The sequence below is a fragment of the Syngnathus typhle genome, linkage group LG4 (assembly GCF_033458585.1).
Source record: "Syngnathus typhle isolate RoL2023-S1 ecotype Sweden linkage group LG4, RoL_Styp_1.0, whole genome shotgun sequence".
Lineage (NCBI taxonomy): Eukaryota > Metazoa > Chordata > Actinopteri > Syngnathiformes > Syngnathidae > Syngnathus > Syngnathus typhle.
In genome coordinates, this window is record NC_083741.1 from 20582102 (window position 1) to 20595739 (window position 13638).

The following is a 13638-nucleotide window of genomic DNA, read 5'->3' on the forward strand; positions in this document are numbered from 1 at the left end:
TCCTCGAGACAGCACGCTTGGATCACCTGCACAGCGTCTCATGTCTCGCCAGACGCGTTCTACCTTTCCTGTCAACAACACTCTGCTTGTGCCTGCAATAAAGGGTGCAGGACAAGTGGCTACTCAGCTTCAAAGGAGAAGACTTGTTCAAAAGCAGTACTATGATGCAACAAGTCGCCCTCTGGTGCCACTTGTGAGAGGACAAATTGTCCGGTTACAGACTGCAGAGGGATATGACCGCCTCGGGAAAGTGGTTCAGGCTTGCAAAGAGCCGCGCTCCTACATCGTTGAATCCAACGGAGGTATCTACAGGAGGAATCGCCGTCACATCCTTCCTGTTGCTGAACCAACCCCACCTTTGCACGCCGACTCTGACCATCACTCTCAACCACCGGTTCCGAGTACGCCAGACCCTCTTCTATCCAGTCCACATGCCCGACCGTCTCACTTCTCTCAACCATCTGCTCACTACTCCACCAATGAGCAATCGACAACATCTCCAGCTGACGTGCCCACCCGAGTGTCACACAATTGTTCTGCTTATGTGACTCGCTCAGGTCGGATTTCTAAGCCGAATCCGAAGTACAAGGATTGAACTGCATGTTTGTTAGTTGCGTTTTGAAAAAAAAAAAAGTTAAGCTCTAAGGTTGTTTACATACTTGTTATTATTACCAAGTGTACCTTCGTGCATTTCCAAGAGGAATAATTTGTTAATTCAGTAAGTTTTATGCTGCCAGTTTTACGCAGACTTGTTTATTTGTAGACTGTCACGTCACATTTGTATATTACAGTTTTTTAGTTAACAATATTTTTTATAGAGGCAATGTTCTAAAAGGAGAGGATGTAGATAATTGCATGATTGTGTATTGTGCTAAAAGAATGTCCCGCACGGCTACCGTAGCTGAGACGAAGAAGCTGCTCTCGCTCCCCGGATGTAACGCAACCAAGTGATAGATTTGGTTCTCTGAATCCTCGTGTGAGTTTATTAAACTGCTGTCCTCTGAACGTATGGTGCTTGCTTCGACGCACATAACGACAACACCCTTTCAAAATAAATATGGCGGGTGATTACCTTTATTTTGAAAGGTCACTCAAAGGCAGCATCCGCTTACATATATGTTAGCTTGCCTTCGGGCTTGACGGCAGCTTTACCTTGGATCCAACAACTGTTCTGTCCCCACCACAACACGACCTCTTTCCTCACTCGTGTACATGTTTACAGAAGGTGGAACCCCGCTGTGACTGAATTAGTTGGTAAGTAACAAAGACGACTAGAGCGAAAGTAAAAGCAGAGCCGCCCTCCATTTTGTTGACATTTAGATACTTCACCCCTTCGACATGTTTTGCTAGCTGTTCGTTAGCCGCGACATCTGCCAATCGGCGTGACACCCCCGAGTGGTTAAAACACCAACACTAGACAACCTAGAAGGTTTATAAAATAGTAAAAACAAGACGTTAAAGCATATACGTCCAGCATAAGTGATTAAGTCGGGAATATTCGGTTTGGGGTTTTGTACTTTTAGGATGAATATGAATTGCATTCATCTCTCCAACTTTTGCATGACTTTTGAATGACTACTAAACTTCTAAGACTTCTATGTCTTTCCGTGATTTCTCACGGTTGCAACCTGTTGATCTTCTTGACAGCAAACTTCGTGGCTAGTAAAACAAAATAGCAAACTCAACCTGCAACCTTTGACCACCCTTGAGAAGCTTCCCTGTTGCATTCTCTGCTGATGTTTTTTTTTTACATTTTGAGGAACGTTAACTCTGTTCCCTGTTTGCACGAGATAAACATTTTGATTTTCATTTCTCTAACCACACTAAATGTAAACAAAGCAAAATCCAAATCAAAGTGATGTCCCAAACATTGATGATTGCGCCCCCTAAAGGCATGGAGCTTCACTTGCCTGTTGGACCTCTGCTGAAATCTTGCATATAATAACTATGATGGGTTTTTTTTTTTTTTTTGTACTGATACAGAGCACAGCCAGCCATGTGTAGCTGTGTGCGGAGCTCCAGGGCTCTGTCCCCTACCCTGCTCCCCAGACTGCTGCTACCTCACACAGGCAACACATTGGCCAGTAGGGGCCTGTGGACCTCCACAAACTGCATGCAGGCGGGGAGCGGGGACGCCTCGCAACCACTGCCACTACCCAGCCAGGCCCGTGTAGTCATCTGCGGAGGGGGCATCGTGGGGACTTCGGTGGCATATCACCTGGCCAAGCTGGGCTGGACTGATGTTGTTCTCCTGGAGCAGGGCAGGTATGTCATCTCTTGGAGGAGCATTCCAAGGGAGCATTCCTTGTATATTTATTTTGTCTATTGACAGACTTGGAGCGGGAACCACCAAATTGTGCGCCGGCATTGTCAGTGTGGCCAAGCCCATCTCCATCGAGTGCAAAATGGCCGATTATTCCAATGCTCTGTACCGGCAGCTCGAGGAGGAGACCGGCGTCAAGACGGGTAAGCCACCTTGATATTCCCGCCAGACGTCCCTCTTGAAATCCGACCTCAATTTTTTTTGGGTTTCAGGTTACGTCAAGACGGGTTCTCTGTGTCTGGCTCAGAATCAGGACCGGCTTATTTCTCTGAAGCGACTCGCGTCGAGACTCAAGTGAGACTTTTCACTCACGTTATGGTTGTCTTAAAGAAAATCATTTCGCGTCTTTCTTCGAATGCTAATGTGTCCACTTATGTATCTGTTTTTCCAGGGTGCTGGGAATCAGCTGTAACATTGTGAAACCCAAAGAAGTGACCAAGCTCCACCCCTTAGTGAACATTCACGACCTCGTGGGGGCGCTCCACCTGCCCGCCGACGCCGTGGTGTCGCCGCCGGATGTCAATCACGCCCTGGCCGTGGCGGCCGCTGGACAAGGCACGGCACGTTATTTGTAGTTTTTTTTTACCCAAGGTGCATGCCTGATTCTTCTTCTGTCTCTCCACTCAGGGGTTCAAATCCTGGAAAGAACAACCGTTCAGCAGGTTCTGGTGGAGAAAGGCCAGGTGATGGCGGTGGAGACGGACCGCGGCTCCATCGAGTGTGAATATTTCGTCAACTGTGCTGGACAGGTACGAAAAAAAAAAAAGATGCATTTTGCTGAACTAGCGTTTTAAGCCGTCTTGTTTTTTTTTCGGAATGTGTTCCGTCAGTGGGCGTACGAACTGGGCCAGGCGAGCGAAACCAAAGTCTCCGTCCCTCTGCACGGCTGCGAGCACTTCTACCTCCTCACCAAACCTCTCCACAATGAGCTCCCAGCTGACACACCAGGTCTCACGCCTCGCCGATGTATCGTGATGCCCCTCAATGTTGGCATCGAGTATTTTTTTTGTCAATTTCTTGTGAGTCATTCCCTGTACGTGTCTTCCAGTGGTGCTCGACATGGACGGAAGGATATACGCTCGGCCGTGGCAGGGAGGCCTCCTGTCGGGCGGGTTCGAGAAGAATCCAAAGCCCATCTTCACAGAGGGACGCAACCAGTTGGAAATTCAGAGTATGCAGGAGGACTGGGACCACTTTGGTGAGGAACACTTGGAAGGCTGCAAAGGGATTTTTTATTAGCGTTCCAGCACCACTTGGACGGAAGTTGGCCATTATGTTAAGCTCGTAAACATTTTAAAACAGCTTTGGGTACACAGCACAAGAGTTCGTGGGGGTGTTTCCTCCTTAAAAAGACTTGGTCTTTCCCTTTTGGTTCGACCCTGCTCGGTAAATAAAGCAAGAGATCTATTTTTAAACCAGCCGGCCTGAGGTGGTTTTCCCTGAAGGAAGTTTTTGTTTTGAAGCTGTTGCGTTTAACTACCTTTGTTTATGAGCACCATTAGATATGTTTACTGGTGCGCACAGACTGCTTTGGTCAGCATTGGACTCAGGCCAGCGTTCATTTTGCCACACTTGCGTGAGCAACACTCCTTCGACGTGGTTACCTTGAATGCAACTCAGCCGTGCAATTTGAGCGTAGTGACGCTCGAGAGGCGGTCGTAAAGTTTGAGCCAAACCGATAGTTTTTTTCTTTTCAGAGCCGATGCTCAACGCGCTGCTGAGGAGAATGCCCGGTCTGGAGTCGGCTGAGATCCAACAGCTGGTCAACTGCCCCGAGTCCTTCACCCCGGACATGCGTTGTTTGATGGGCGAGACGCCGGGGATCTCGGGCTACTACGTGCTGGCCGGTATGAACTCCTCAGGTCTGGCCTTTGCTGGAGGAGCTGGCAAGTGAGTATTATTTAAAAAAAAAAAAAAGACTCGTCTTTAAATTCTTTTTTTTTTTGGGTGTGGGTTGATGTCAAAATATTCTTTTCATCATACACTCATGCATTCACCTCTCAACACCTCATGTCCCAATACTTTTGTCCACGTGTCTTTTTTTCTTCTCTGTTTAGGTTTCTGGCCGAGTGGATGACCTACGGTTACCCCAGCGCCAACGTGTGGCCGCTGGACATCAGCCGTTTTGGCAACCTGCAGAGCAGTCGCACCTTCCTCCGACACCGCGTTATGGAGGTCATGCGTGAGTCGCCATTTTGTTATCGACCTTTCGCACCTCTTAAAACAACCAGGGCACCGATATCCGATCTGATGCGTTTGCGGTATGTGTGTCTCCAGCGCTGCTGTACGAACTAAAAGTTCCCCGCTGGGACTTCCAGACGGGCCGGCAGCTTCGGACAAGTCCGCTGTACGACCGACTGGACACGCAAGGAGCTCGCTGGATGGAGAAACACGGCTTTGAGAGACCCAAATACTTTGTTCCACAAGGCAAAGGTACGCAAGACTTTCTAAAATTCTGACCGTGTCCAGATGGATAGATAAGGGCGGTGAATACCACGAATAACTTTTTATTTCTTCCTGCAGATCTTCTCTCTTTGGACCAGAGCAAGACTTTCTACAAGCCCGACTGGTTTGACATTGTCGGGGCGGAGGTGAAGTGCTGCAAGGAGGCCGTCTGCGTCATTGACATGTCGTCCTTCACCAAATTTGAACTCGCTGTAAGTCTGCTGTAGATTTGGACGTTCTCGATGTTTGTCAGCGTGTCTGGTTCATATTAGTGACTCTGTCCCACAGTCCTCGGGCGACGAGGCCCTGGAGCTGCTGCAGCACCTGTGTGCCAATGACCTGGACGTCCCAGTGGGTCACATCGTCCACACGGGCATGCTGAACCAACGAGGAGGCTACGAGAACGACTGCAGCGTCGTGCGCATCAGCAAGAACAGGCAAGGGCTCTCAAACGTTTTGCTTCTGGGACTGCTCCTCATCCCGTTGGCCACAAGAATAACGACCTTCCCATCGTCGCCTCTTCTGCAGCTTCTTCATCATCTCACCGACAGACCAGCAAGTGCACTGTTGGTCGTGGATCAAGAAGCACATGCCCAAGGACCCGCACCTTCACCTTGAGGACGTCAGCTGGAAGTACACAGGTAAGCCAGCCTGCGCATCCGCTCACGGCACTCGCCTGACCAAACATCTTCTCTCTCTCAGCTTTGAATCTGATCGGACCTCGCGCCATGGATGTCTTGGCGGAGCTGTCGTACGTTTCCATGACGCCTGACCACTTTCCCTCCATGTTCTGTAAGGTGGGTTCACGTATTCAACCCCGGCACGCTGTATCTTCAAAGAGCGACGAGTTTGGCTTTCTTCACGAACGCGAGGGAACGTTCATATTTGTTTTCCGTGTCTGCAGGAGATGAGCGTAGGCTACGCTAACGGCATCCGAGTGATGAGCATGACCCACACGGGCGAGCCGGGTTTCATGCTCTACATCCCTATCGAGGTACGCTTTGTAACTTTATCGACACGATAACATTTCATTTTGACAGTTTCCTCTTCCGCACAGTACGCCCTGCACGTGTACAATGAGGTGATGTCGGTGGGTCAGAAGTACGGCATCTGCAACGCCGGCTACTACGCGCTGCGCAGCCTGCGCATCGAGAAGTTCTTTGCCTTCTGGGGACAAGACCTGGACACCTTCACCACGCCGCTGGAGTGCGGGCGGGAATTCCGCGTCAAGTTCGATAAGGTAGACAACAGTCGGATGATTTCTCATCAGAACTGGAGTGTTAGGTAATGTGTGTGTGTGTTCAGGACACAGACTTCGTGGGTCGCTCGGCACTGCTGCAGCAGCGTCAAGACGGCGTGTTCCGCCGCTTCGTCATGTTGGTCCTGGACGACCACGACACGGAGCTGGACCTGTGGCCCTGGTGGGGCGAGCCCATCTACTGCAACGGCCAACTGGCGGGGGCCACCACCAGCAGCGCCTACAGCTACACCCTGCAGAAACACGTGTGCCTCGGGTTCGTGTCGCCGCCCCCCGGACCCGACGGCCTGCCCGCCGCCATCACCCCGGACTTCATCAACCGAGGAGACTACGAGGTGGACGTGGCCGGGCAGAGGTACCCGGCCAAGGCTAAGCTCTACCCCTTCAGCTCTCTCTTTACTCAGCAGCACCGGAGACGCAAAGAGGACCTGGAACTGAGCAACCTTCATGGTGAGTGATGATCACACATCACTCAACATGCTTACTTAAGTGCAATATTTGGCGAAAAAAAAACCAAGTCAGCCATTTTCTTCATTGGTCTGGAGCCAAAGTGCCTTGGTGGAGGCCACTTGAACGTGCTGCTCCTCCATAGTAGGAGACAACATGCTGGTTCTCCACAATCAAAAGCTCTGCTGTTGCCTCCTATTGCCATCCACTCTGCACTATTTAACCATATTATTCATACTCATGTTACGAGAAAGCGTTTTTGAAAATGCTACAATATTGCAAGAATAGAGTTGGAATGTTGTCAGATTTTTTCTCTTTTGAACAAATGTCATGTGAAGTGTGAAAGTTGGGTTAGTCATCTTAAAACAATGTTTTTCGAGGGATAAAACTTTGGAAAAAATGTTCAACGTTATGGCAAAAAATCATATGCAACATTTGCACTTGATGGGGAAAAAAGGTTATCACAAAAAACAAATTGCAATGTTGAGTTCTATTTCTTTAAGGTGGAAATTGTAATTTACAAGAGTAAAACTAACTTTGCAAGAGGAAAGTTGTCATTTTCCGTTTTAGTGAAAATTGGGGATAAAAATTAAAATCAATTTGAAAAAGGTCTGAGTAGATGGAAGATTAACGGAATGCCTCATGACAGGTAAAAAGTTAGTACAGTCTTATTGTAACTTTTAAAAGTTTTACTATACAGTTCAAACCTTTTTTCTTTTTTTTTTAAATACTTTGATTTGTCGAGGGATTACAATGATTCTCATTGAATGTATTAATCCCTCATTTATTTTCTCCGAAACATGACTCATGACTTTCACATAAAATGGCAACTTTTTCTTGTATCATTCTTCCATTTGATCCAATGTGATGTCGACTGATGGCATCCCGGTCTGCTGTGCAATTTACGCCTGTCATGCTGTCAATCTAATCATATCCTGTCGGTTCATATTCATGAGAAATACTTTTTCGCATATTTGGTTTTAATCTCGACTGTGTCGTTGACTTGATCCGGATAATGAAGGACAATCTTATCATTAAGCGTCTCTCGCTGCACGTCCTGACTGCAAGAATAATCTGTCATTCATGAAATAAACGCACAAGTCGCGGCACTATATTTATATGAACATCCAAAAAGATGATTTTGTTGTTGTCTTGGTAACAGTGCGTCATGTAAATAATTCAAATAAAAAGTCAAGTGCAGGTTCTTCTGGCTTTCAAGCCGTCTGCTTCTTGAGTCGTCATGACAACCGGCCGTGTCCATGTTTTGATGATGCTTAATTGTCACACTGGACAAGAAATTTGAAACAAAATACAGTTAGGCTTTTTTTTTTTTTTTTTTTTTAATCATATCCTCCGGGCTTTGCGTGGTCGGCAGCCGTTGTGTGGCACGGGCGTGTTGTCCGTGATAGAGACCACCTCCAACCCCCCCATGCCCAAGCCTTTGATGGCCGACTGCAACAAAAGACGAGGAGGACATACAAATATGATTCCTGGTCACAATGCCATCAGCCAATCTAAATGGTTGCTATGTCAGTTTCATTTCATACTTTTTTTATTGATTTATTCAGATGTTAAAACTCACCAAGCGACCTGGACCGAGACCTTTGACGATGACGCGAACAAATGTCACCCCTTTAGCTGTCGCTTTCTTCTCGGAGGAAGAGAAGGATTTCATTAATTCATTCCTTAAAAAAATGAAATATAATGTTGCTCATGACAAATACGTACGGCCGCAGCGGCGATGGCGGCGGTCTGTGCGGCGACTGGCGTGGACTTCTTGATGTTCTTGAAGCCTTCTGTCCCACACGAAGTTCTGACCAAAGACTTGCCCTCACAGTCTGTCAGCTGGATGTGTGTGCTAGGGGGGTGGAGTGTTTTCCATTTGATTTGAAAGAACACGTATTAATTCCCGTGATACCGTATGCTAGTGGTTCTCAAACTTTTTACCACCCCTCAAAATATTTATCACTCTAATTACCAAAATAATGACCTATATTAAATGAGCCTACTTATTATATGTAGCTTTGATGTGCAGGATGGGCAACTCCTCAAACTTCTTTCCACCCCAGCTGAGTGGGCTGTCCTGGCCAGGCAGGGGAGGGAAGTAGCTGTGTGTTCAAATCCAATCCAGAAATTAATCAAATTGAATTAATAACATAGTAGTAACCATGGACGACAACTTACGTAAAGTCTCTGGAAGCTACAGATGAGTCTTTTTTGTGTGGTGCTGCCTCCTGGAGCCGGACGGCGGCGCTATGGAGCGTTCTACTGCTTCTAAATACAACATGATGCATCCCATCAAAACACAAGTTATCTTTTCTTAACGTAAATAACTAGTTGGTTCTATTTGCTATGACGTATTGTTTATGTTATTGTATTGTACTGACTGCAGGCATGCGTCTACGGTGTTTACAGGGTTAGCGAGTTAGCACGGGATGAAAAAAAACACTTACAACGAGGTTCCTTTGGCAGACAATTGTAGACAAGCACTACTCAAAGAGTTTACGAGTGAACAAGTTAATTTAAACATTTTAAATGGGTTGCAATTTGACACAAATTGGCAGTAAAAGCACTAGGAACGTGACATTGACGACTTGCAGACACCAGTCGTAGTGGTACGTAATCATGTTGTTACACTGGTAGGGGGAATTAAATAGCAACAGAATCGTTATCAGACAATTCGAAGTATACTTTTTCAGTAAATGTAATAAAATGTAAAACATTAAATAATTATTACATGTTATAATGTGTTTTAACGTTTTGTGACACAATAATATGAGGCTTAGGACAACAAATTGATAATTTCTTTCCCCCTCAATGAGTGTGATGGACTCGTCCTCTTCCCGCAAAGAATTGTGGGTGTAATTTGTGGCATTCGCAAACCAATTCAAATCCTCGTATATTTCTAAACCCACGCTCCCATCCCCATTGTAAACTTTATGTGCGCGATTTTTTAATGCATCGATTCAAATGACACATTATTGCTTAGATGTTTTCTCATAATTTGCTGGAATAAATTAAAAGGGTGTTTTCCGTAGTTCTTTATGAGAAGCTTTTGGGTCGGTGGGTTATTTTTGACAGGCGACTATGAACGTCACAAAAGAAGATGGCGGCTCCCTGTGGAAGGATGGCGAGCCTGCCTCTGAAACGTTATTTCTTCTGTTTTGGGAGGACCCCGGTGGCGAACTGTATGTTTCGTTCGTTTTCTAACAGCTCGCATTACTGTTCAATTTTGCGGAAAAAATTAGCACCGGAAACACCGCGTTCCCCGTGGACTCTGATGGCTGCGGTGTGTTTGCAGCGACCGCCGGTCATCTCGGCGGACCTGAATCCGCTGGAGCAACGCTTTGCTCGCTTGATGCAGCAGGTGATACCACATTAAAAGAATATAATCGATCATGTACACTTTCAGTTTGTTTCATTTTTGCTCATTTGCTAATAATTCTTAAAACCAAGTCCAAGTAATGTCATGTTGCCTAGTTTCCAGGAACGTAGCAAAATATGTCATGCACAAAATGGTTCCGCCCGTGAAGCAAACTAGCTATAAAACAAACAATTAGGAATATAATGATTGGCGAGATGGCCACAAAATCCGTTAGGACATCTTGTCTGATTGTTTCTAACTTTTTAAAGAAAACAAACAAACAGCATAGGCCTCTCTATAATATAAGGGAATTTTGCATGCAGTTTGTTCCAACAACATCTTCAAAACTTGAGTAGAAAGAATAAACTGACATTTTCATTGATTAACTTTTGAGCCAATCTACTTCTATTGTCAGATGGAAGTGGAGAATAGCATACTGTCTGACCACGAGCTGCGTCTACTGGAGGACGCAGAGAAGCTGAGGAGAAAGCAGGCCAACGACTATGACTACGACGAGGACGAAGACGACCCGAAGGGGCAAGACATCGTACTTACGCAAGACCTGGAAGATGAGTGGGAGCGCAAATTCAAAGCATTCAGGCCTGCTCCCAGAGTCACAGGTCGGGAATACTCAATAATATTGCCTAATACTTTTACCACTTCTTCTAATCCTATTCCTAATAATAATTGTGTATGTACAGAGGATGTGGATAAGAACCTGAGCTCGTTGGGGCGCCTCCTGGCCGACTCGCTGGTGCTGCTGTCCGAGCAGCGGGTGGGAGACGACAAGCTGTGGCTGCTGCCCCAGGCCGAGTGGCGCCCGGGAGAGACGCTGAGGGACACAGCTCAGAGGGCGCTCGACTCCCTCACAGGTATTTAGCAGCCAAGCACCCCCTGCTTTGACACTTAAACAATCATCCACTATAAAGTGCCCCCTCGCCACTTTTTTTGTTTTTAGAGCCCGCCCTCAAGGCCACCTTCTTGGGCCAGGCACCATGCGGCGTGTACAAGTACAAGCTGCCCAAAGACGCCCGCAGCGACACCTTGGTGGGCACCAAGGTTTTCTTTTTCAAAGCCATGCTGACGACGCAAGACGCAGCAACTAATGTGGAGCCCAATGGCGCCCTCATGTGGCTAAACAAAGAAGAACTGCGGGGCTTCCTGAAGCCGGCCTACATGATGAAGGTGGAGCGCTTCATTCTGGACCTCTGAGTTGGATTATTAGGTTTGATGCCAATGGTTTTACTGTTAGCAGGTGTACCTAAGCAAGTGTTTTTGTTCTTTTCGTTGTACAAATAAAGCATTTTTTCTTTCATCTGGCTGACCTCTGATTTATTTATAAAGAAATGTAATTATTTTAAAAACTCCATCACCTTACAATTCATTATTTGCAAGTATTATTATAAAATACTTAATTTTTGGAAATATTAGTTATGTTTCATTTTTAAGTACACGTTTTGTGTCTGTATTTCTGACTTATTAGTTCAAAGTATTGACTTGTATAATTAAAATAGATAGATTTATTTTATGTACTTATTTTTAATTTGAGCTAATTGCCTTAATTTAAAATATACTAATTTCAATTTGAGGTAATTGCCTTCATTTCAAATGTATAATTTGATATATTTAATTTATTTCTGTATCATTAATTCATTGTTTTGTGTTATTAAGTCAAAGTCTGCTTTATTGTAAATTTCTTCACATGCCAAGATATACAAAGAAATCGAAATTACGTTCCCACTATCCCACGGTGACAAGACATAGTACACAATATACATACAAGTAAACAACACAAAAAATAAAAACAAGAAGGCACAAACAATGAATAAATAAGAGTGATGAATAAATAATAAATAAACTAATAACATAATAAATAAGAGGAGCGAAAAATGGAGACACAATTAGTATTTTCCAATTAGCATTGCTCAATTGTTCATTTTCCTACACTACTAGCAATTATTGTAAATTAATTTCAAATGTGTTCACTATCATCGTAACCTAGTTTTCATGTAGACGTTAAAATCCATTTTGCATTTTGGTAATATATTTGATCAGAGGCAAGAATGCTTTATACAACACAAGCACATCCAGCCAGTAGATGTCAGTGTTGTCACATGATTTCCAGAGGATGCGGAGTGCCTTTAGTGACGTCACACCTGTTGACCCCCCACCCCCCCACCTCACTCACACACACACGCAAGCACACTCGAAACCGTGCTTTCTCTACACTTAACGCCCACACGCTACTAGACTTCCTCTCTATTTTTGGTCACGAAAGTCCGATTATGAAAATGCGCATGAAATGCTTTCAATGTTTCCTGATGTTAACGGCGCTTGATTGTCACGCAGCTCACGTGCGAGGGTCACGCAAACACACACGTTTGACAACTACTACTCGACAAAATACACTTGTTTGTTGCTCATAGTGCTGGCTCTTGCAGCGATTTCATTTCCTTCTCACGCCATAATGATGTACAATTAAATACTGTGGAGTCATGACAGTTAATCACCCCCCCCCCCCCCCATCAGATTTTTTAGCAGTCGGTTTTAATATTTTATTGCAATAGTCGGGCAATTCCAAATTTAGAGTTGCACATATATCGTGCTGCAACAATGCTATCCAGCACGAGCATCTACTTGAAGAGGGGCATCGTGTTTCACAGCAAGAGGCAGAGAAGGTCCCCAACTAAGAATGAATATTTGTGAGTATTCTTTTATTTCCTATGCTGTTCCATATGTTAAGATCGCAGCTGCTTTTTCAAAGTTTTCAAACCATAAACATTTATGCAATTTATGTTATCTCAATAGGTCAGAGGTGTCAAACTAATTTTTTTTCGCGGGCCGCATTGTAGTCATAGCTTCTTTCGGAGGGCCATTATGACTGCCAACCCAAATAAATGTATGAGCATCGCATATTATATACAGTAAAAGCTACAAAAAAAACTGACAAATAACTGGATATTCAAATCAAACGAGGAAAAACTGGTATTATTAAAAGTGAAGGCAATTTGCAATTCTAATAATGACACACAAATTTGATGCACAATTTGTCTTTGCGGGCCACATAAAATGATGTGGCGGGCCGGATCTGGCCCCCGGGCCTTGAGTTTGACACCTGTGCAATAGGTCATTTCACGTGACATGTTCGCGTTAAGCTAGGTTGACAGATATTTGATGGAAATTAACATTGCGTGGTTGAGCCACATGCTGCTTTAGCGGGACGGCGTTGTGTAAAAAGTCGTGGGAGGCAGATAGTGAGAGCAAAGAGTGTATCGTCGCGGGGTAAACTGCAGACACGATGCTTCTTCCTCTGCTGCTAACGCACGAGTACACTCGGTAAAGATGGATACGCTCTCTGCACCATTGGCCACAAGTGAAATACGGTATCAAACATTTAGGTGCTTGATTTAATGTGTCGCATCAACAATAAACACACGCACGGCCATTTTGTACTTAATCATACAAGTCACACACTTGCATTCTAAATCAGCAGTAGGACTCGAAAGATTGAAGTGCTTTTTTTTTTTGCCTCAATGCGAAAAAGCACTTTTCGAGTGATTGGTGTGTAAGTACTGCTAGACATAGTAAGCATTTTTTTTTAAATATATGAATAAATTGTGTATGTTAATATTAGTGTAACTAGATTTTCATTTTAACATATTTTTGGGATATGTTTACAATATATCAATGCTCAGTTTTTGGCAAGCTTATATTTTGAAGTGAAATTAATCACCAGATCTGCTCGAAAACGTGATTGTTTCTTATTTCGCCTCTCTGCTGAGTCTTGTGGAGTTAGGTTCT

At 44.9% G+C, this 13638-nt stretch overlaps 3 protein-coding genes across 3 annotated transcripts; 2 read left to right on the forward strand and 1 right to left on the reverse strand.

Moving 5' to 3' along the window:
• The first annotated feature begins 1094 nt into the window (after window positions 1-1094).
• pdpr (pyruvate dehydrogenase phosphatase regulatory subunit) lies at window positions 1095-7678 on the forward strand. The gene is made up of 18 exons (XM_061275805.1): window positions 1095-1254; window positions 1984-2265; window positions 2333-2466; window positions 2536-2617; window positions 2715-2878; window positions 2951-3072; window positions 3154-3271; window positions 3372-3521; window positions 4021-4213; window positions 4381-4505; window positions 4601-4756; window positions 4847-4980; window positions 5057-5205; window positions 5297-5409; window positions 5471-5565; window positions 5673-5762; window positions 5826-6008; window positions 6074-7678. The coding sequence occupies exons 2-18, from the start codon at window positions 1997-1999 to the stop codon at window positions 6482-6484; spliced, it is 2688 nt and encodes an 895-aa protein (XP_061131789.1). The 5' UTR covers window positions 1095-1254; window positions 1984-1996; the 3' UTR covers window positions 6485-7678.
• On the reverse strand, window positions 6743-9109 carry mrps11 (mitochondrial ribosomal protein S11). Its single transcript, XM_061275886.1, has 6 exons — window positions 8927-9109; window positions 8658-8747; window positions 8483-8581; window positions 8202-8331; window positions 8056-8121; window positions 6743-7925 (listed from the first exon to the last, which is right to left on the reverse strand). The coding sequence occupies exons 1-6, from the start codon at window positions 9001-9003 to the stop codon at window positions 7818-7820; spliced, it is 570 nt and encodes a 189-aa protein (XP_061131870.1). The 5' UTR covers window positions 9004-9109; the 3' UTR covers window positions 6743-7817.
• Window positions 9110-9560: 451 nt separating this feature from the next.
• mrpl46 (mitochondrial ribosomal protein L46) lies at window positions 9561-11152 on the forward strand. Its single transcript, XM_061275867.1, has 4 exons — window positions 9561-9840; window positions 10253-10457; window positions 10539-10709; window positions 10796-11152. The coding sequence occupies exons 1-4, from the start codon at window positions 9580-9582 to the stop codon at window positions 11047-11049; spliced, it is 891 nt and encodes a 296-aa protein (XP_061131851.1). The 5' UTR covers window positions 9561-9579; the 3' UTR covers window positions 11050-11152.
• Window positions 11153-13638: the final 2486 nt, after the last annotated feature.